The sequence below is a fragment of the Molothrus ater genome, chromosome 9, assembly GCF_012460135.2.
Source record: "Molothrus ater isolate BHLD 08-10-18 breed brown headed cowbird chromosome 9, BPBGC_Mater_1.1, whole genome shotgun sequence".
Lineage (NCBI taxonomy): Eukaryota > Metazoa > Chordata > Aves > Passeriformes > Icteridae > Molothrus > Molothrus ater.
The window spans coordinates 4,346,333-4,366,123 of NC_050486.2; the positions used below are offsets into that span (position 1 = coordinate 4,346,333).

Consider the following 19,791-nt stretch of genomic DNA (forward strand, 5'->3'; position numbering starts at 1 on the left):
TCCTCTTCACACCTCCTTAGGCGTTCCAGGGCCACCGCTCCTGGGGGTGCATCCCTTTTCCAAACCTTGGAAGAACCTTGTTGGAGACATCCTCTAAGTAATGCAATTTTTAAAATTTATTTTATTTTTCAGAATGGAAAAGCTCCTTTTAATGAGTTTATATCCCCTGGTGAAAGAAGAGCAGTGAAAGGGCCTTGTGGAAGTCATCCAGAGGGATTTCCCTGTGCTCCCAAAAGGAGCACAAAAGGAGGGCCACATCCTACAAAACACTGCTGCTCATTTTTCCTTATTTGTTCGTGATTTTCCATCCCAAATTTACCCCCCCCTTTTTTTTTTTACTGTTTTCTCCTGATCCTGAGCCCGTTGCTGCTGGAGGGAGACAGCACTGCTGAAGCACCCACCACTACATCCCCACTGGTTTGGTTCAGTGCTTCTCTCTGGTTGTTGAAAATGGGTAATTTCTGCTCAGCGCAGTCCTTCCTGCCCAAAATATCATGGAAGTTAAAAATACAAGGCGTTAAAAAGACAGATCAGCCTGAGGAAAAGCACCCACTGCTTGGGGTGTGGGGGGCACAGTTTGTCCCCCCTCAATGCCATCCCTGGGGCAGGTTAAGCTTCACAGCTGGCACACATGAGGGAGGAGGAATTCAGGGAAACCCTCAGAAGAGGAGGTGGAGAGCACTGCAAAAGAAAAATAAAAAATCAAAACATCTGCAGTGTGTGGTTTTTTTTGGAGGTGCCAGGTGGGATGGGGCGCTGTCCCCATGAGGAGATGGTGTGGGAGCTCTGTGATGCCTCCACACCCTGTTCCAGAGCTGTCTGCCATCAGGAGAGTCCCGTCGGGAAAACCACACCAGCAGAACTCAGCCAGGTATTCCTGCTGGGATGAGGACTGGGCATTTCCCCTGCAATGGAAGAAGAGAACATTTTAACATCCGAAGATTTGGGGTGTCTGGAGGAAGGTGTGGTTATCAGATGAGCTGTCAGTGCTCCTTTGTGCTCACCTAAAGAGGGTGAAAATAGAAAGCATCCAGATTTGGGAAAAAGATCCAAGTCCAGTGGTTTTGGGGTTGCCCTTACACTCCATATGTATATACACATACATATATATATATATATATGTATACACACATGCACACATACAGACAATGATATCTAAATGATATATATTTCATGTGGGCTTGAGGGATTTGGAGGTCTGTGACTTCTTCTGGGGCTTTGGGCTCCATGATACCTCGTGAGGTTTTGGAAGCCTGGGATTTCTGGAGCCCGGGATTTTGGAGGTGTGGGGCTTTGGCGGTGCGGGATTTTGGAGGTGTGGGGTTTTGGAGGTGCGGGGTTTTGGAGGTGTGGGGTTTTGGAGGTGTGGGGTTTTGGAGGTGCGGGATTTTGGAGGTGTGGGGTTTTGGAGGTGCGGGATTTTGGAGGTGCGGGATTTTGGAGGTGTGGGGTTTTGGAGGTGCGGGGTTTTGGAGGTGTGGGGTTTTGGAGTTCTGCAGTACACCCAGTGCAGCGGGGGTGGTACCCGCATGCTAGTGCACAAGGAGGCCGGGGCAGCCCCGCATCCCTCCCGCCACCGCATCGCTCCGCGGTTCTCCCGCTCTCCCAGGGGATGGGGAGGCAAACGGGCGAAGATGCGGAAGGGAGAGGCGGGGGCCCGGAGCAGCCGAGCCGTGCCGAGCCGCGCCGCACGGGGAGGCGCCGGTGCGCGGTGCCCGCCCCTCGCCGCCGCCTCCCGCCCGGCGCCGGGAGCGCGGCGCGGGGCTCCAAGATGGCTTTGGCCGGGCTGTGCTCGCTGCTGGCCGGCTGCTGCCTGGCCGCGGGCAGCGGCCCCGCCGAGGCGGCGGCGGAGGCGGCGGCCAAGGAGCTGGAGTGCAAGCTGAAGAGCATCACGGTGTCGGCGCTGCCCTTCCTGCGGGAGAACGACCTCAGCATCATGCACGGCCCCTCGGCCGCCGAGCCCAAGCTGCTCTTCTCGGTCCGCAACGATTTCCCCGGCGAGATGGTGGTGGTGGACGACCTGGAGAACACGGAGCTGCCTTACTTCGTGCTGGGTGAGCCTGCGGGAGCGCGGCGGGGCCCCGAGCATCCCCGGCGGCGGGGCCCCGAGCATCCCCGGCCGTGGCCGGGCTCCTCCCTGCCGCACCGGCGGGCGGGCGCCCTGCGGCGGCTCGGCCCCGGGGCCGGTACCCCCCGCCGCAGCAGCTCGGCCCAGCCCCGGGGCTGGCTCACCCGGGGCCGGTACACCCCGCCGCAGCATCGCGGGCTCGCTGCGTGCCCAGGTTGTCACCCACGGGGCTCGTCCCCGGCTCGATCGATGGCCACCGGCGGCTGTGCTGGCAGGAGGCCCGCAGTCTGGGAGTGAGGGTTTCTGCTTTGTCTGCCCCTGAGCGGAGTCACCTTCCCTGCAGCCTGATGGAAAAATACTCTGCTGCTCAGTGTATCCCACCCGGCCTGTGCGTGCAGCCCCCGGTGCTTCTGCCCCCAGGTTTAGGCTCTGGCCTATTCACATGGTCTGGGTGGTTCCCACCTGCTCTTCATCCACTGGGTGAGGCTTATCTGCCCTGATCTCATGGGCTCCTTAAGCCCCAAAAAAAGCCAACCAATTTCCTCCTTTGTTTATGCAGAGCGAGGCCTCCACCCCTTCCTTGTGTGCAGGGACCTGCTTCCCCCCTCACCACCTGGAGCAAGTCCCTGAGACATTTCATTTTTGGTGACATTGGTGCAGAATGTCCCTTCCTTGCCCACACATAACATCCTGCCCTTGCCATTGCCACCATCACTTTCCTAGCAGCCCCACAGTGGCTGTGTCACCTCCTGCAAGCCTTGTCCATCTGTTGCTTCTCCAGCTGCACCTTGGGTGTCCCGTGAAGCTTTTAAAATGCCACCCTTGTTTGGAAGCTGGCCCAAAAATGAGGTCCTGGTGTGTTGCTTGATGTGACATTGCCCCGCTGTACCACCTTTGTGTACAGTGGTGACCCCAGACTGGGTTTTTTTCCCAGCAACTCATCACTTCCATGCCCTGTGGACCCCTCCATGTGCTAAGACCCCCCCAGTCCTGGTTGCTGGGTGGGCTTGGGGCAGCAGTGGCTGCTGTGTGGGCACCCCCCTTCTCCCAGGAGAGAGGCAGAGACAGCTGTGGGGCCGCTGGTGCTGTGGGGAGGCTGTGTGGGGACAGCCAGGGCTGTTCTGCCGGGCTGCAGGGGCTGTGTGGGAGGATCACTGGGCTGTGCTGTCCCCTGTATCCCAGCCCAAGCCCTGGGATGCTGCGGGAAGCTGCAGCGAGGCCCAGAGCGTTGCTGTGGCAACAAGGCAGCAGCGCTGCTGCGGATGCAGGGGACGCACGGCCGCCAGCCCCAAAGGCCCTGGCCCCAAAGGCCACCTTGGTGCCCCAAAGGCCACCTGAGCGCTCGTCCTCTGCCCCCCTCAGACCCGATCCTGTGCGGCCAGAGCCCGGTGGGCCCCGGGAGCTCAGTGCAGCCAGCAGGGAGCACCTGGGTGGGGATCAGGAGGAGCTTCCTGGCCATGACCCCAGCCTGTGCTGTGGGGTTTTCCTCAGGGGTTTTTCAAATCTGTGAGGTGCCACACACTGGGCAGTGCAGGAAAGAAGCTGCCTGCCCTGGCAGCCCCTGCTGCCCTGAGGATGCCTGGCAGGGGTTTGCTTTTGCATCCTTCTGATCTCTGCTGCCAGACAAATACAAGGGTGACAAGCCCCGTGCCAGTGCAGCCTGGTGTCCTGGTGCTGGCCAGGCTCTCTGGGGCATTGCTGCTTGGGACATTGATCCCCCAAAAACGTGGCTGTACATGGTGCTGTGCCAGCCCCCAGCATGCAGGGGTTTGGGCTGTGGAGACACAGAGGTGATCCCAGTTCAGGTCTTCCTGCCTGGAATGCTGGGGCTGGGGCTGGGCTGGCACGAGGGGGGGGGACTGGGACTGGGACTGGGACTGGGCTGGCACCTCGTGGGACCCCTCTTTGCCAGGGGTTTGGCTTGGTGACTTCTGGGAAATGCCATGTTACGTCTCCCTGTGACACAAGGGCTTGCCTTGAAGCTGGCATGGCCACTTTGCCATCTGTGGGTATCGCTGTTCTGTGCTGCTTTACTGTGTGGGGTTGCTGTTTTTATTATTATTATTTTTATTGTTATTATTGTTATTACTACTACTAGCACCACTATTAGCCTGGACACTGCTTTTGCATGGCAGAAGCTCTGAAATGCACAGAAGTCTTGCAAGACCCAGGCTTGGCAACTCAGAGGCTGCAACCTCTGGATTTGGAGGTTCCCCATCCCAAAAAACTCAAGAGCATCAGTGCTGTCACTGCACACACTGCTCACTTGCTGGGACATGGCTATGTCAGGTTGATGCCTGGAGCTGGTGTGAGTGGCTGTTTGTGTTTTCACAAGCCCTTGTGCAGGGACTGGAGGGTGTGTTTGAGCATCTTCCCAGAAATGGGGCTTCACACAGTGCTTCTTGCACCATCCCTGGCAAAAACCAGACCCCTCTGAGTTTGAATGTGCAATAAATAGTGTCTTGGAGTGGGGGATGATCCCCACAGACTCCTGAGCCTGGTCTGGGTCAGTGTCTGAACCAGGGGCAGCTGCTGCTTCTGTTCTGGTGGTTTCAGATCTCAGGCGTGTGCCCAGGGCAGGGGCTCCCAAGGGAAGGTGAGCTACCACCCTGGCTGACGGGCTTGGAGCAGACCCAGGTGCTGCCCCTGGTCAGAAAGGGCCTGGCTTTGGGCTGGAAGCACCATTGTCTCTGCCATGTGGGCTCTGGATCAGCTCCCTTTGTGGGGGATGGGGGGGGAGGGTCTCTCCATGCCTCAGTTTCCCCTCAAAGAGGGTGTGAGCATGCAGGAAAGTGGCTACAGTAGGGGGATGAGTGAGGGGAGCAGCTGAGAAAGGCTCTGGATCAGGGAACCCAAGGATGGTGGGATATCATCTGCTTCTTGTCCTGGTGTCCCCCTCAAATTCTTCCTAAATAATTCAGGGGCTTTTGAGCTTGGCTGGTTTTCATGAACACTGCCATGTGTGCTTCCCCTGCCTTGGTGACACCTCCCTGCCACCGTGGCCAAACCAGGCCTCCCACTGATGGATGCATGGACTTTTCTCCCAACTAAAGATGTGCTGGGATCTCTGGAGAGCCACAAATGGTGCTTGCTAGAGCTGAGGTGCTGGGGGGAGCTGTTGAACTGGGCATGCCAAAAATGGCTGTGACTCCTGACCCCTGATAGCCCTGATGGGGAGCTCTGGTGACATAAATTAATGATGAGCTTTATATTTATCTTTACACAGGAGGCTTGCTGCCTGCTTTCCATGCACTTTTTTGGGTCTCACCCTCCCTGCTGTGTCCATCCCACTGCCCAAGACAGCTGTGAGCGCTTTGGTGCTCAGATCTCCCAAATTTGGGGGCCTGCTGTCTGCTTCTCTGTTCCTCCAAAAGCAGATGGGCTGTCTGTGGGGTTATGACTTCTGTGAGGTGCTTGGACAAGGCTTTCCCCTGCTTTGCAGCTCTTTTTGCTGATGAGAGGAGCGAGTTTTAATTGCGCACGTGCTGCCTCACTGCCTGCCTGAGAGCTCAGGGCTCTCACCAATAAACCCCACACTGGGTTACAGCTTTATCCCCAAAGGGACTCCAACACCATCTCCCCATTTTACTGTAGGGTTTTCCCCCAGCTCCTGAGTTTTTGGGAAGTGCTGAGGGTGTGGGAGCTGGGCTGAGGCCGCTTGCTGCGCACGGGGCTGCCCACATTTAAAACCACCTGCTTTCATCCTGCTTTCATCCTGCTTCTTCAATCAAGCAAACCTTCATTTGGAATGGCTGCCTTTCATTTCATTTTCTGTTTGTTGCATTAGTTGTATTTTTTTCCTGAAGGGAGGAAGCATTTTGCTGGTTGTTGCCATTAAGAAATGCTAATTTGCAGCTCAATATTCCCTGTCCGCTCCCCTTCACACCCCCCTCTCCCTCGCTGCTTGGCTCGGCAGCATCCAGCCACATTTGATATGTCATTAACTGGATTCACACTCCTGCAGGCTGCTAATTTTTTTGGGCCCCATCCTTTGCAGGTTATAAAGTGGCAAGAGGGGTATTTATGAGCATCCTGGCTTCCCTCAGCCCCTTGGGGTCGACAGAGATTTGCGATGCAATTAAAAACCGCGCCAAAGAAGGAGTCTTTGACTCCTTTGCCTTCTTTGTAATGCAATAAATGTTTGAAAAGTAAAGTCTTGAAATACCTTTTTGAGTGTAAAATCGACTTGAGAAATGAGAAAGCAGAGCTGACAGGTTGAACTCGTGCTTTCTGGGTGCCAGATATTTCAAGATCTTGAAATACTGGGTGGTTTTTGCATGCTGGCTTTTTCCCCCTGAGTGCAGAGGAGCTGAAGGAGGTACTTCTGCCTCTCCAGGTTTCCAGCCCAGTTGGTGTGCTCTGAATTAGGGCAGTGCAGCCCCTCACCTCCCCACTTCCCACTCCCCACTGCCCTCCCGGGAGCCTCAGCCAGCAGAGGATGGGAGATGGTTCTTAACTTCAATGACTTTAATAGATTATCATAAACTCCAGCCTTAATACAAGCTGTCATGATTTCAAATTATCTTACTTTTAAATTAAATAGATTCCTTTTTAAATACAAAATCAATTCTAATTTTTTAGAGGGGTGAGATTTTTCAAAGGCACCGATGAGCTGGGCATATTTAACTGCTCTTGAATATCTCCCCGAAATATCTAATCAATTTTTTTTTTGTTAAATCCTAGCTAAGCTCTTGGCTCTACTGCTGGAGGCTCTGGCCCTGACTTCCCTGGGTTAATAACAGGATTTGGGGGGGGGGGGGGGGGGTTGCAGGGATGGGAAACAGATCAGGGAGGGATGAGGCTGCTGCTAATGGGGGTGACAGCCACCGGAGCGCCCGCCCGCCCCGGCTCTGGCCAGATGTGACACCTGCCAGCTCTCATCCTTGTCCCACACACCTCCCTGCTGCTGTGTCTGCTGCAGATTGTGCCCTCCCACTCTGCCCTCCACCCCCAGCTCCTAAAAGGCCCTGGAGGAGGGAGCAGGAGCCAAGGGGCTGCAGGGTTGCGTTATCCCATACTTTTTTCCAGTTCCATGTCAGGTGAGCAGAGCATCCTCTTGAGTTTAGCTCCTCTCACCTGCACCTGGATGCTGGCTGGGGGTCCCAAAGCTGTTGGCACACAGGGCAGCTCTTTGGTCCCAACTGGGAAGCAGTTCTTGGGGTGTTGTGGTGCCATTCCCTGGCTTGACTCGATTCCCAGGGGCATCACCCCCTTTCCATCATATGCCACCATCTCATGAGAGCAGAGCATGGCAGAGGGCTGCAGCAGGGCTGCCTCCACCACGGGGCCCACAGCCTGAACCCTGCACCTGGGAATGGGTGTTATGGTGAAATAATGAAGCAAATATTAAGAAATTCTTAAGTACCTAGAGAATAACCAAGTTAAATGATACCAGGGGAGCTCAATTGCCTTGCTTAGATTGATTGAATTACTAAATGAGCCTGACTAATGGAATGGAGTGGATATATCGGACTTTTACTCAAGATCCTGCAATAATTTCTCTAATAAGATTGTGAGCCATTAATTGGACTTGGCTTTGATCCTGGGCACTGTCTCATGCTCTGAAACCCGCGGGTGTGATCTGTGCTCTGCCAGGCCCAGAGCGAGGACAGCTGCTGTCATCTTCTGCTGGCTGGCTTGGAGGGCAGCAGGGGACTCGCCTCAGGAGGTCCCAGCAGCTGTGGTGGGGAAGGAAGCCCAAAACACCCCATCTCAGCTGCCCTCCTGCCCCTTAGCAACACCATCCTGGCAGTGGGATTCACTGAATTCCTTCCAGCTGAGCTGGCTGGGGTCTGAACCCCTGTCTCCATGAATTTGGGATGGATGCTGGGGGTGTGTGCCTGCTGAAAATCCACTTTCTTGCTATACCTCCTCATGGAATGGGTGCTGTTGCTGGTGGAACATTGATGTAGCACCCAGAGTGCTGCTGGCTGTCTGTTCTGCTGGGTGAGATGTTTGTCCCCAAGGCTTGGGGGCTTCCAGAGCTTCCAGCAAAGTGGAGAGGGATTGATGAAGGGGACACATCCTCCCCTGGCCCTGCCCTGGAGCACCTGGTGGGGCAGGACTAATGGCCTGTCTAACAGCAATAGCTAATAGCTCATCTAATAATTGGATGAGAACTGCTGGTGGGACCCCTCCTCTTGGCCATGCAGTGTGACCACATCCCTTTTCCTGGGGCTCCAGAGCCTGGAGTGAGGTGAGCTGCTCAGAGCCACTGGAGCACAGCCCGTGCCTGGTAACAGCACATTCCCTCTGCCAGCCATGGGGCCCAGCACCAACCTCAGCTGTGAGTAGGGGCAGCCCTTAAACCCTCGTGGCAGGGTGGAAAACACTGCAGGAAAGCTGACAGCATGGCAGGGAGGAGCAGGGAGTGCCCATGGCCAGCCTGGGGGCGATGGGGGCTCGGGAGGGAGGCACAGTGTGCACGTCCCCATCCTCATGGACACCTTGTCCCCATGCTGTGCCCAGGGCACGCCTGCTCTCTTGCTGGGCACGGATCTTTCCGTGCCACAGGGGATATACAGGGCCTCTTGTATATTTTTTTTTTTCCTTAACCAAGGGAAGAAAAAGTAAAAAATAAGGATTTGGTCTCTGGGAACCCGTTGCCACAGCAACCGTGCATCCAGCTGGCTGCAGCGGGGCTGGGAGGGGATCTCACTGACCCAGAAAGCAGAGCAGGGAGTGGGATGTGGGGCTGCTTGGCCTTTCCAGGGGGGTGGCAGGGTCTGGCTGGGAACCAGCACTCAGCCAAGGGGGCTGCAGGGCTCCTGGCCCCTGTTTTGTCTCCCTTCCTGAATGCCTCAACTCATGTCCAGGCAGGGATGCTCAGGCTTGGTCCTGTTCCTGCCCTGAGACCTGGCCCTGTTTTGGGGGCTGGGCTGCCCATGTGGGCACTCTTCAAAGCCCCACAAAGATATCTGGTGGGTTTTACACCCCTGGAATTGGCTGTGGTTCCACTGCTGGAGGGGACCCTTGGGCAGCCACACTGATGCCACTGCCTCAACTCTGCCCTCGTCTCCATGTGCCAGGGGCATTTGCTCCTGGGCTGCATCCTATACCCTATTTTATTTTATTTTATTTTATTTTATTTTATTTTATTTTATTTTATTTTATTTTATTTTTTATTTCCTATTATATTTTATTTTATTTTATTACTATTTTATTTTATTTTTTATTTAATATTTTATTTACTATTTTATTTTATTACTATTTTATTTTATTTTATTACTATTTTATTTTATTTTGCTATTTTATTTTTTTACTATTTTATTTTATTTTATTTTGCTATTTTATTTTATTTTACTTTATTTTACTTTACTTTATGCTCTTCCTTGCTATTTTATTTTGTTTCATTCTGTTTAATTTTATATCCTATTATGTTTTATTTTTTTCATGGTCATTTAGCCAGCTAAACAGAGACTGAAATCATCTCTCTTGGAGCCTTGCTGCAGAGCAGTCCTTCAAATGAAGGAATTTTTGCGTGGTGGGATTAAGGCAGTGCCTGGATGATGACAGCTCTGTCATTTAGGACTGCTTGTCCTTTTTGCTTCCAAATTGCTGGGCTCTGGCATCTCTGCAGCTGTGGCTGGTGGCTCACCCCAAACAGCAGCTGGGGGATTTGAGTAGATAAGGGAAGTTTTTGGATTGCCAGGTTCTGGCTGTCCCACTCCAGCTTTTTGCTGAGAATTCACCCAGCAGTGATCACACCCTGCTGCCATGGGCTGTGCTGGTGTTTCTGGTCCTGCTTTCCTGCCCTGCAGCAGGATCGTCCATCCTTGGCATGGATGCTGAGCTGGTGCTGGGCTCCTGCTGTGGGATTGGTTAAGCTGACCCCACACCTGGCTTTGCTGTGGGGTCTGCTTTGCTGGTGATGGGCTGAGGAAGGCTGAGTCTGTTCCCTCCATGGTTCCTGCTGCAGAGCCTGAGATCCACAGGGAGGTGGGCAGGCACTTTTAAAACATTTATAATCAAAGGGAAGTAAGGGGTTCTTGAGGGACCCTCTAGCTGGTGGTGGCTCATGGGTCACAGAGGTTTGGGGTCTGCAGCCCCAACGTGAGAGGGGACAGAGCCCCTTTTGTGGCCAGCTCTGAGGCTTCTCAGTAATTAGGATGACTAATGAGCACAGCAGAGCAAGCAGCTGGGGGGATGCACAGAGCTGGCTCTGCTCCTGCAGGGAGCTGATCCAGCTCCAATCCAACCTGGTGGAGGAGAGAAATGGGAGAATCCCAGAACTGTAGAATGGTTTGGGTTGGAAGGGACCTGAATGCTCATCTCCTTCCACATCCTTCCATGAGCGGGGTCACCTTCCATCAGCTCCGGCTGCTCCAAGCCCCATCCAGCCTGGCCTTGGGCACTGCCAGGGATCCAGGGGCAGCCACAGTTGCTCTGGGCACCCTGTGCCAGGGCCTGCCCACCCTCACAGGGAACAATTCCTTCCTAAGGATGAAGGGGTGGAGAAGGGATGGAGATGGATGAAGGGCAGGAGAAGGTGGCAGAGGGTGCCAGTGCTCTCAGCTGGACATGGCCCATCTGCCTGGCCCAGTGGGGGCTGCATTGCCTTGTGAGTGCTTCCCAAATCAGGCCAGTGGTCCAAGGAAAACCACAGCCTGTTTGCCAGAGCCCTTTGGTTGGGATGGAGGCCTGCCTGATGTGTGCAGGCAGGACCCTGACCTTGTTTTGTTTTTTTGGGAGAGGCACCTCCTTTTCCTCCTTTTCCTCCTTTTCCTGCAGCCCTGCCCTCCTCCTCTGCCAAAGCCCCCAGCTGCCATGTCCCCGTCACAACACAGTGCCTGCCTGGGAAGGGAAGGCAGATATCAGCAACCCCGAAATATCCCCAGGACAGGCTCCTCTGTGATGGGAGACAGTTGCCATGGAAACCTCCTTCAAATAAAAAAAAAGGCAAAAAAAAGAAAAAAACCCGAAATTTAAAGCAGCCCTTGTAGCTCAGAGGAACTGTAGACCTTATTATGGGTTTTGGCAACCCCCCTTTTTCTTTTATTTGTTCCAGCTAAAAGCTCCAGGAGACAAGGCAATTAATTTGGCATCCCAAGGGGAGTGAGAGAGCGAGGGTACCGTGCTGGGAGCCAGCTTCCCTGGCTGGCAGGCACCAGGAGCTTCCTGTGCCCCCAGACACCCTCCTCCCATGGGGCTGCTCCAGCACAGAGCAAGGAGCAGGGCTGAAAGGATGGAAAGTCCCTTTCTAGGTCCATGCATGGAGAGTTTGGGAGGGGATGGGTGAGTGGAGGGCTCAGGGCACTGCAGGAGGGTGAGGATACAGAAAAGCAGCTCAGGTTGTGGCTCCAGCATGGGGAGGGGTGGCTCAGCATGGGTTGGGGGAGCTTGTCCTCGTGAGGGTGGCAGGAGGAGGCAGTGCAAGAGGGGCATAACATGGCAGGGAGGCTCCTGTGTGGGTCAGGAGGGCTTTGGTAGGGAAGGGGGATGCTTGGCAGGGGAGACATCCCACTCCCAAATTTTCCTGCCAGCCTCTACTGTGCAGCAGTGGCTGCAGGGTCTGCAAATTGCTGCTGTGCTCTCGGCCCATTTGCTGCCCTAATGATGTCCCCAGTGTCTGCAGCCTCTGGGAGATCTCCTGTTTGCACTGAGGAGAGGCTGCTGTGCCTGCCACTGCCCTGGGCTGGCCCCAGGCTCCCCCAGACTCTGCTTTCCCAGTGTGGCTGTGCCAGGGCAGAGCTGCTCTGCCACCCCAGTGCTGCCCCTCCCAGCCTCTCCTGAATTGCTGAGCCAGAAATAGCTGGGCTCTGTGTTTTTTGCCTCTTTGGGAGAGCTCTGCAGAGGAGCAGTGAGGGGAATGGAGAGCTGTCATGCTGCTGTGGAGCTGCTTGGCTTTCCTGCAAGCCAGGGGTTTGTCTTTGCAGACATGGCATGTCTGGGGGGAATTCTAAATGTCTGCAAGGATCTCATCCCAGCCCATGCCAAGGTGCAGCTTCAGTGGCCTGAGATGTGTGTCCAAGCACCTGCAAGCAAGGCAGAGCCTGAAACATCCTTCCAGGGAAAAAGGAAACCAGTTTTATTCGTGTTTCAGCAGGAGCTGCTCTCTCCTGGGTGTGCCATGGTGGTGGTGTGCTCAGGCTGGGTGGGCAGGAGAAATAACTCATGGATGGTGGGAGAGGAGCCAGCCTTGGGCTTGGGCTGGCTTCCACAGCTTTTATTGCCACATTTCTGCCTTTTTGTGCTTGCAGAGTAAGGCACATCTCTGGTTAACCCTGGAGGACTCAGCCTCAGCCCCAGCATGCCCCCACAGTCCATCCATGCTGGGGCACGAACTGGAGCTGGGGCTGGGGGCTGAGGGGGGGTGTGGAAATTCCTGGGAAGTGTTGGGGTGGGCCTGACCTCCTTGCAGTTGCAGCTCAGGGCTGGGTTTTCCCAGCTTTCACATGCTGGGGGTGGAAGGCAGTGTGGATGTGAAACCACAGTGCCAGCAATAGGGAGGCATCAGGGTAATGGAGGGAGGGCAGGTGTCACCCTGATTTTTTAAGATTTTTTAAGCCTTCTGATGTTTACATTTTTGTAACAAACTTTCTTATATACTTTATGTAAATAACTTATTGTTTTGCATTCTTTTATAGAGAAAGAAAAATTTGATCGACTGTTGGTTTGTTTAGTGTCATTGGAGAGGTGGCACTGTCACCCTCCAATCCACTGTTACTTTTGGAAATATATAAATGTTAGAGTCAGAAAAATGAAAGCTCTTTATTTTTTTGCCTTAAAAAATCCAATGTCTGTGTCTTTCTGTTTCGTGTCCTAGAGAGGCAGGCAGGAAAGGAAGGACCATGAGGTGGCAAAGAACTGCAGGAGCCACACAGAAGCCCAGAGGCATTAGGAGCAGTGATGGCAGAGCCCCTTGCTGTGGGTGTGAGCCACAGCATCTCTGGTGGATTCTTGAAGCCATTGCACGCAGAGCCTGGTGAAGTGACCTTTGGAGGGAATCCCAGCAGGAATTAATGGCTGGTTTCACACCAGGTGGCAGCATCCAGGGCCTGGGAATGGCACTGCCAGAGACACGGCTGTGTAGTCAGTGGGTTTCTGGCCAAGAAAGGGAGGAGATGCCAAGAAAGGGAGGAGGAAACAGCAGGAGGAAGGGGCAGGATGAGCCCTGGACTCAGCAGCAGCCAGAGCTGGCAGGGTTAAGGCAAAGATGTGGCTGCAAACGCAGGAGTTTGCACTTACTGGTGCTCGGAGTCCATCAGGGCTCTTTGCTCTTGAGATACTGAAAATGCAGCTGGCTCCTCATCTTGATTGGGTTTTGTTTGCTAAAATGAGCTCCTGCTTCCCTGGTGCAGGAGCAAGAGACAGCAGCCCCTGGCTTAGAATCTCCCTGGTCATGACCATGGTGATTCACTGTTTCTCACTTTGCAAGGATTTACACGTGTAAAAGCCAACAAAAGGTTCTTTTTCATACACCATAAAGTATGAAAAAGTGCTGTCCTGGCTAGGGCAGCTCTTCTGTGCTTGGCTGGGCTGAAGCACCCTGACTCCATCCCCTTTGTTCTGCCCATCTCCATTTTCAGCACTGGACCAAAAGCATGAAATAGATTTTCCTTCCTTTTTTTTCCCCCACGTAAATGCAAGGGAACTTTCTGCCTGTGGTTGTGACACTGGGATTCCCCAATGCCAGGGGTATGAGCCCTGCCTGGAAAGACAGAAGGACAGGCAGGTGAATACAGACAGGGCTGTGTGAGGGCACCAGGGCTGATGGGTGCTGAAACCCAAGAGCAGAGTTACATAATTGGGACTGCAATGCAGAAACTCTTCCTTAATTTTTAATTATCCAGTTGCAGCACGTTTGTGGAGCTCAGCTCAGGATGCCAAGTCGTCCTGTGCATGTGGGAAGGGCCTTTTTGGAACCCAGGACATTCCTCTGGCTGCCCTGCGTGATTCCAGACCCTGGCAGGGGGCTCAGGGACCTTGGCATGGAGTCAGAAACACCTGTGCCTTTGATTTTAGCCCATGGAAAAAACAATTACCAACTTTGTGTGAGGATTCACAAGCCACGAAAGTTGAAGTTAAATGATAGTTTATTACAAGATAGAAGAGTAGAATTTTGGGGTTTTTAGAATGGGGGCTTGGGGTCCCAAGATGGAAGAATTTGGATGTGCTTTGTCTTTCTTCTTTCTCCTTCCTAGCCTCCATCTTCTGGGTGATGGTGACACTTTTGGATTGGTTTAGGGTAGAGACAGACTGTCTAACATAGGTGATAGGTATTGGGAAATTATTGTAAATAAAGTACCTGTAGTTTTTAGTATAAAAAGCTAACACCACCCCAAGGGCAGGCACTATGCCACAACCCAACCTGCTGGACAGATCTCAGCAGGCCAGAGAAAGAATGTTATAGATAACAGAAAATAAACAGCCCTGAAAACCAGAACAGAGGAATCCTGACTCCTTCCTCAGCTGCCAGGCTGGGAAAAGAGACTCTCTGACACATCTGGGAGTCATCCTGACCACAGAGACCCCGGGAGGCCTTGGCTGGTGAAGGTGACAGGAAAGCCTTCCCTGGTGCTCCTGCCCCTGGTGGCACGGCAGGGAGAAGGGAATCCCCATGGCACCGAGCTGGGCTGTGGTGGCTGGAGGGGATCTCTGCACCCACCCTGGGGGCTCAGGGATGTCACACTGGGGCAGGGGACAGGGTTGGTGTGCAGGTCTGCAAAGGCCTTTGAGGTTTCTCTGGTTCAGTGTTGGAGAAGTGGAAGGGACCATGGTCATTTTGCATCCAGATTTCCCACAGAGCCCCAGCTGCTTTGTTTGGTTTGTTGGGATGTGGGAGAAACTGCAGAGGAACTGTTGCAGACCTCTGGGAAAGGTCCTTCCTTCCTTCCTTCCTTCCTTCCTTCCTTCCTTCCTTCCTTCCTTCCTTCCTTCCTTCCTTCCTTCCTTCCTTCCTTCCTTCCTTCCTTCCTTCCTTCCTTCCTTCCTTCCTTCCTTCCTTCCTTCCTTCCTTCCTTCCTTCCTTCCTTCCTTCCTTCCTTCCTTCCTTCCTTCCTTCCTTCCTTCCTTCCTTCCTTCCTTCCTTCCTTCCTTCCTTCCTTCCTTCCTTCCTTCCTTCCTTCCTTCCTTCCTTCCTTCCTTCCTTCCTTCCTTCCTCTTTCTTTCTCTCTTTCTTTCTCTCTCTCTTTCTCTCTCTTTCTTTCTTTCTCTCTCTCTCTCTTTCTTTCTCTCTTTCTCTCTCTCTTTCTCTCTCTCTTTCTCTCTCTTTCTTTCTTTCTCTCTCTCTCTTTCTCTCTCTTTCTTTCTTTCTTTCTCTCTCCCTCTCTCTTTCTGATGGGAAGCCCCATTTCCTCCCCTCCCTGTTTCTCCCCCTCTTTCAAATCCCCACTCTGCACTTTCTGTCCTTCCTACAAAGGCAGCTGCCTCGGAGCAGCTTAGGCTTCAAAGTTCCCAAAATAACAAAGGTTAAAAGAAATTAAAAAAAAAAAAAAAAAAAGAGGAAGCATTGCTAAAAGATCAAGTCAGTGCCCCACTTGCACCTGGGCTCAGAGCTTCAAAGCAGCTGCAAAGAGCCCCCCATGATCTCCATGGTCAGGCTTCCCAATGCCTGTGGTCCTGCCTGCACCCTCCTGCAGGCACAGGAGATTTTGTAGTAGCCAGGATGGGGCTGCAGGTAACTGGAAGGGGTGGAGGGTCCTGCAGCTTCTGCTGCCTGTGGGGGCCATTTGGGGCAGTCTCTTGTGGAGGAGGAGGTTGTGGTGATGGGCAGAGCCGTGTGGGTGAGGTGGGTGCCCCTGTCTCCTGGCCAGGCAGGGGGGCAAACAGCTCCTCTGTGCCCAGGGTGTGCTTTGTGCCTCTGCTGGCTCCTCTGATTTATACAGATCATCAATATTACAATTATATACACCTGCAAATTTAATTACCTCCATTTTCATCAGGCACTGACAGATTTATGCCTCTATTCAGTTCCTGTAAATCTCAAAGAAGCTTGACTTGACCCAAAAGTCTTCCCATTGATTGCTGTGCACTGGCTGGGCTCTGGCCATCTTGACAAGCTCTTCTTTCAAGAGTGATAAATTCGAGATGCACGGTTAACTTCTCCCCCTTGTACATCTTTCTTCCTTTTTTTTTTTTTAATTTCCTTTTCTATTCTGCCTTTCCCATCTTTCAAAGCCTCCCCACAAACTTGAAAATGGAGCTTGAAATCATGTAAGCACCAAAGAGTTTATGATGTCAGGCTGCAGCCCATGCCTGCTTTCTCCATCCCTTCCTCTGAGCCCAGCATTGTTCCCTCCAGGAGGATCACCTCTTGGAAAAGCTCTCAGCCTTGCTGTGCCCAGGAGAGCAGACAAGGCTGTTTTGGTCCTATTTGGGCCATCCCACGTCTCAGAAAACCAACAGGTCGTGGCTCTCCCCCCAGGGGAGATGAGGAACAAGTGGCTGTGCTTGTTCCCTGTGCTGAGCACAGAAATGTCGAAATAACATCTCATTTTCCTGACCTCTCAGCCTTGGCACAACGAGCACTCACACAGAGGAGCGTGTAGGAGTGAGCTGGAGTTCACCCTTGATGTGCAGCCCATGTCATCCCTGCGGAGCATCCCCTTGCTGGACCCAGCACCACTGCCTGACCTCCCCTATAGGATATGCTCTGATGTTTTCCCAAGTGCCTGGCAGATGGGCTGCAGTGGCCAGACATTACCTTCCCTGCCAGCCCCTGATGGATATAAATAGTCCGTTGCCTCCCTGTGGAAATTGCTGGCTGGCTTGTAAAGCTGCAGGGAATCTTGGCAAGTTATCTTGGGGCTGTAGGGTCTGACAGCACGGAGGGCTGGGATTTGGAAAGGGAGAGTTTCTGGCTGGGTGTTAAAAGGATCCCCTCTGTCTCTAGGAGGGAGCTGCCCTGGGGTACCCCCTCCTCCCCTGAGGAGTGCCTGGGGCAGCAGAGGGTCTCAACCACTCCCAAAGGGGCACAGGGATGTGGGAGGCATCCTTGAATGCTGGCCTGGGTAGCACACAGCTGGCTTTGCAGTCACTGTGGAACCCCAAGAGACTGGGCAGCATGGGGGTGGTGGGTTGCTGTCCCTTGGCATCTGCAGCCTGTACTGATAACTGAGAAAAAAAAAGTTAAAACTGCAGGATACCTATATATGATCCTCTCCCTGCTGCCCAGGGATTTCTCGACCTAGGATGTGTCTCTGGGCTCTCTGGCTCAATAGCTGCTGGTGGCTCTGTCTCCCCTGAATTCAGCACCTTTTGCACTGCTTTCATACTTTATGGTGTATGGAAAAGAACCTTTTGTTGGTTTTTACACATGTCAATCCTTGCAAAGTGAGAAATAGTGAATAACCATTGCCTTTCCCACTGCTCCACGGGCCTGATGGCTTTACAGGCTTTTACCATGTCCTCACCCTGTTGTTTGGTTCCTTTACTGAGGAGTCCTCACACAGTTGGTCTCTCCTCTTCACAAAGCCATTTGCAACATCTCATCTTCCTTGTACCCCTCCTCCAAACCTTCCAAGCTTTGCCTCCTCCTTCTGGAGATGGTTGACCTGAATATCACTTGCAGCATTCCAGATCAGCTCGCTCTCACCAAGGTTGAGTTTCACCTGCCCACTTCCTTGCCCGCTTTCCTCCTGCACTTCTCAGCTTCAGCTTTGAGAAGACTAAATTTAGGCTTGGGTGACCAACTTTGTCATCCTCCTCCCCTTCCAGAGTGTTTCTGAGCAGCCGAGGTCCTGACAGAGATCTCCGTGGGGCTTCTTGGTAACCTCCTTTCATCCTGAGAGCTAAACCCTTGCTCCTCCCCCACCTGGTGGGCTTCAAGACGACTTTCCTTCTCATCCCAGCACCACTTTGGTGCTTTGGGAAACTTTGAGGGTGGATTTTGACAAGAACTTTTTGAAATTAGTCTGTCAAATAGGATCACCCTTATCTACTGGCTTGCGGTGTTGGGTGACCTGTATTTACTGATGCACCTACAGGTTCCTCTAACAAAGCGTCCAGGGCACAAGCAGAATTTACTGGTCTTTATTTTCTTGATGCACAACAGCTTTTGTAAGAAATTGGGATTTCCTCTGGCAGGTTTTTCTTCTTGAGTTGCTCAGCCTTTTGGAGTGATAGTGAAAATCACCTGGTGATTCTCCACTCCTTGGTGCAGTTCTGCAGTTCGTAGGTGAGCACCAGCTGAGCTCAGGGGTTTGTGCCCTCCTTCTCACTGATTTACTGGGAGACAGTTCAGCCAGGGTGGTAATTTTCCATGGCTGACTGGGAGCATCTCCATCATTTGGAGCCTTTCCATGGAGACCTGATTTTCCCTCTGGAAGAGGTGACGTGACAGCATTGCAGGGTGAGATATCAACTACAGATGTGGTTCTTTCTGGGGTTTTTATAGCAGCATGGCATCTTGGAAGTGTCTTCACACCTTCTCTCTATTTTCCTTTTGCTCCCTGTCGTGGGTGGGCCCTTGGGTTCTTTTGAGCCTGACCGTGTCACCCGAGTGTTGGACCAGGAGGTGGATTTGCCTCTCTTCCCACATTTCCTCTGCAGTTCACAGCTATGGCAGATGGGAGCAAAGTAACAAGACAGGAGTGAAAATCAAACAGCAGTGAATGTCCCAATCTGCTTGGTTTTCCCCCCAGCTTTAGGTCGGAATTGAGAAACGTGATGGAACAATGACCTTGGAGGGGAAGGTGCCCAGGTGCGTCCTTGGGCTGGTGGGGAGGAGCAGGGCAGGGGGGGCTGTCAGCTTCTAAAGTCAGCAGCTGCAGAGCAAACCTGGTCAGCTCAGCCCCACCAATGATGGATCAGTGTCCGCTGCTCAAAAACAGCTCAGTGTCACCCCCAGAGTGACAGAGGGTTTGTTGCTGAAGGAGGGGAGGGGTTCGGGCTCTGGCATATTTGGGACAGAAATCCCAGTTCAAGGCTAAAGCGTGGCTACAGCTTTGAAATGTAACTCCCTGGTGACCTTCCCAAAAGCAAAGGCACCCTGCATTCCAAGGAGAAACCTGGCTAGCTGTCAGCCAGGCTGGGGCAGGCACCTCATGGCTTCACGTGTACCAGCCTCAGGCACAGGCATCCTGGTGGGGTGATCTCTCTGACCTAACCTGAGAGATCAGCACTGCCTCTTCCTCAAACCTTCATGTTCTCCCATATCTATGAGTCTTTTGGAGATTTCCCTCCCAGGGGCCCTCTCCCATGAAGCAGGTTCCTAATATATACACTGAGGTTTGTGTTTGCTGGTATGGAAAAGCTGGATTGCCTTGAAAAGGCAGAATGACCTGCAGAATGAGCTGGTTTTGCTACCTGAGACTGGAGACAGGAAAAAATGCAAATGAAATATGGATAGTCAGTGATGAATGTGAATTTTTAAAGCAGGTCCATAAAAACATTGATATTATCCCATGAATTATCTGTCACTGAAACCCTGGAAGTATAAATGAGTTAAGTATCAAGCTAAGCATTTTTGACATGTGAATTGATAGAAATCAAGGCCTGAGGTCCCAGCAGAGAGAGCAAGTGACTCATGGTGGGAAGGTCCCCTGAGTCCCTTCAGGCATTGGAGACCCTGGGAGGAGTGCAAGGCTTGATTTAGCTGAGTTCAAGCCCTTTAAAGGATGTGTGTGGTTTAGGTGTGGAGCAAAAGCCTTAGCTAATGGGGAGCTTAAATTAAACCACAGTCAGGTTCTGGCTGGAAAATAAGGCAGGTTTAAATGTTAACGAGGAAATACAAGTCCAAGTCAAAATCTGGGCTCAGCTCTCTGAAATGGGTCTGTGGAGAC

General features: G+C 52.8%; 1 protein-coding gene across 3 annotated transcripts in view; it reads left to right on the forward strand.

Moving 5' to 3' along the window:
- Positions 1 to 1,752: 1,752 nt before the first annotated feature.
- The window catches only part of ASTN1 (astrotactin 1), a 70,255-nt gene continuing 52,216 nt past the window's right edge, over positions 1,753 to 19,791 (forward strand). For 2 of the 3 annotated variants that reach the window (XM_054515843.1, XM_054515842.1), the window contains exon 1: positions 1,753 to 2,054. In XM_054515843.1, the coding sequence (XP_054371818.1) occupies positions 1,772 to 2,054 (283 nt within the window). In that variant the 5' untranslated portion in view covers positions 1,753 to 1,771. The remainder of the gene's footprint in view (positions 2,055 to 19,791) is intronic. The other variant, XM_036388223.2, reaches the window with a different exon arrangement.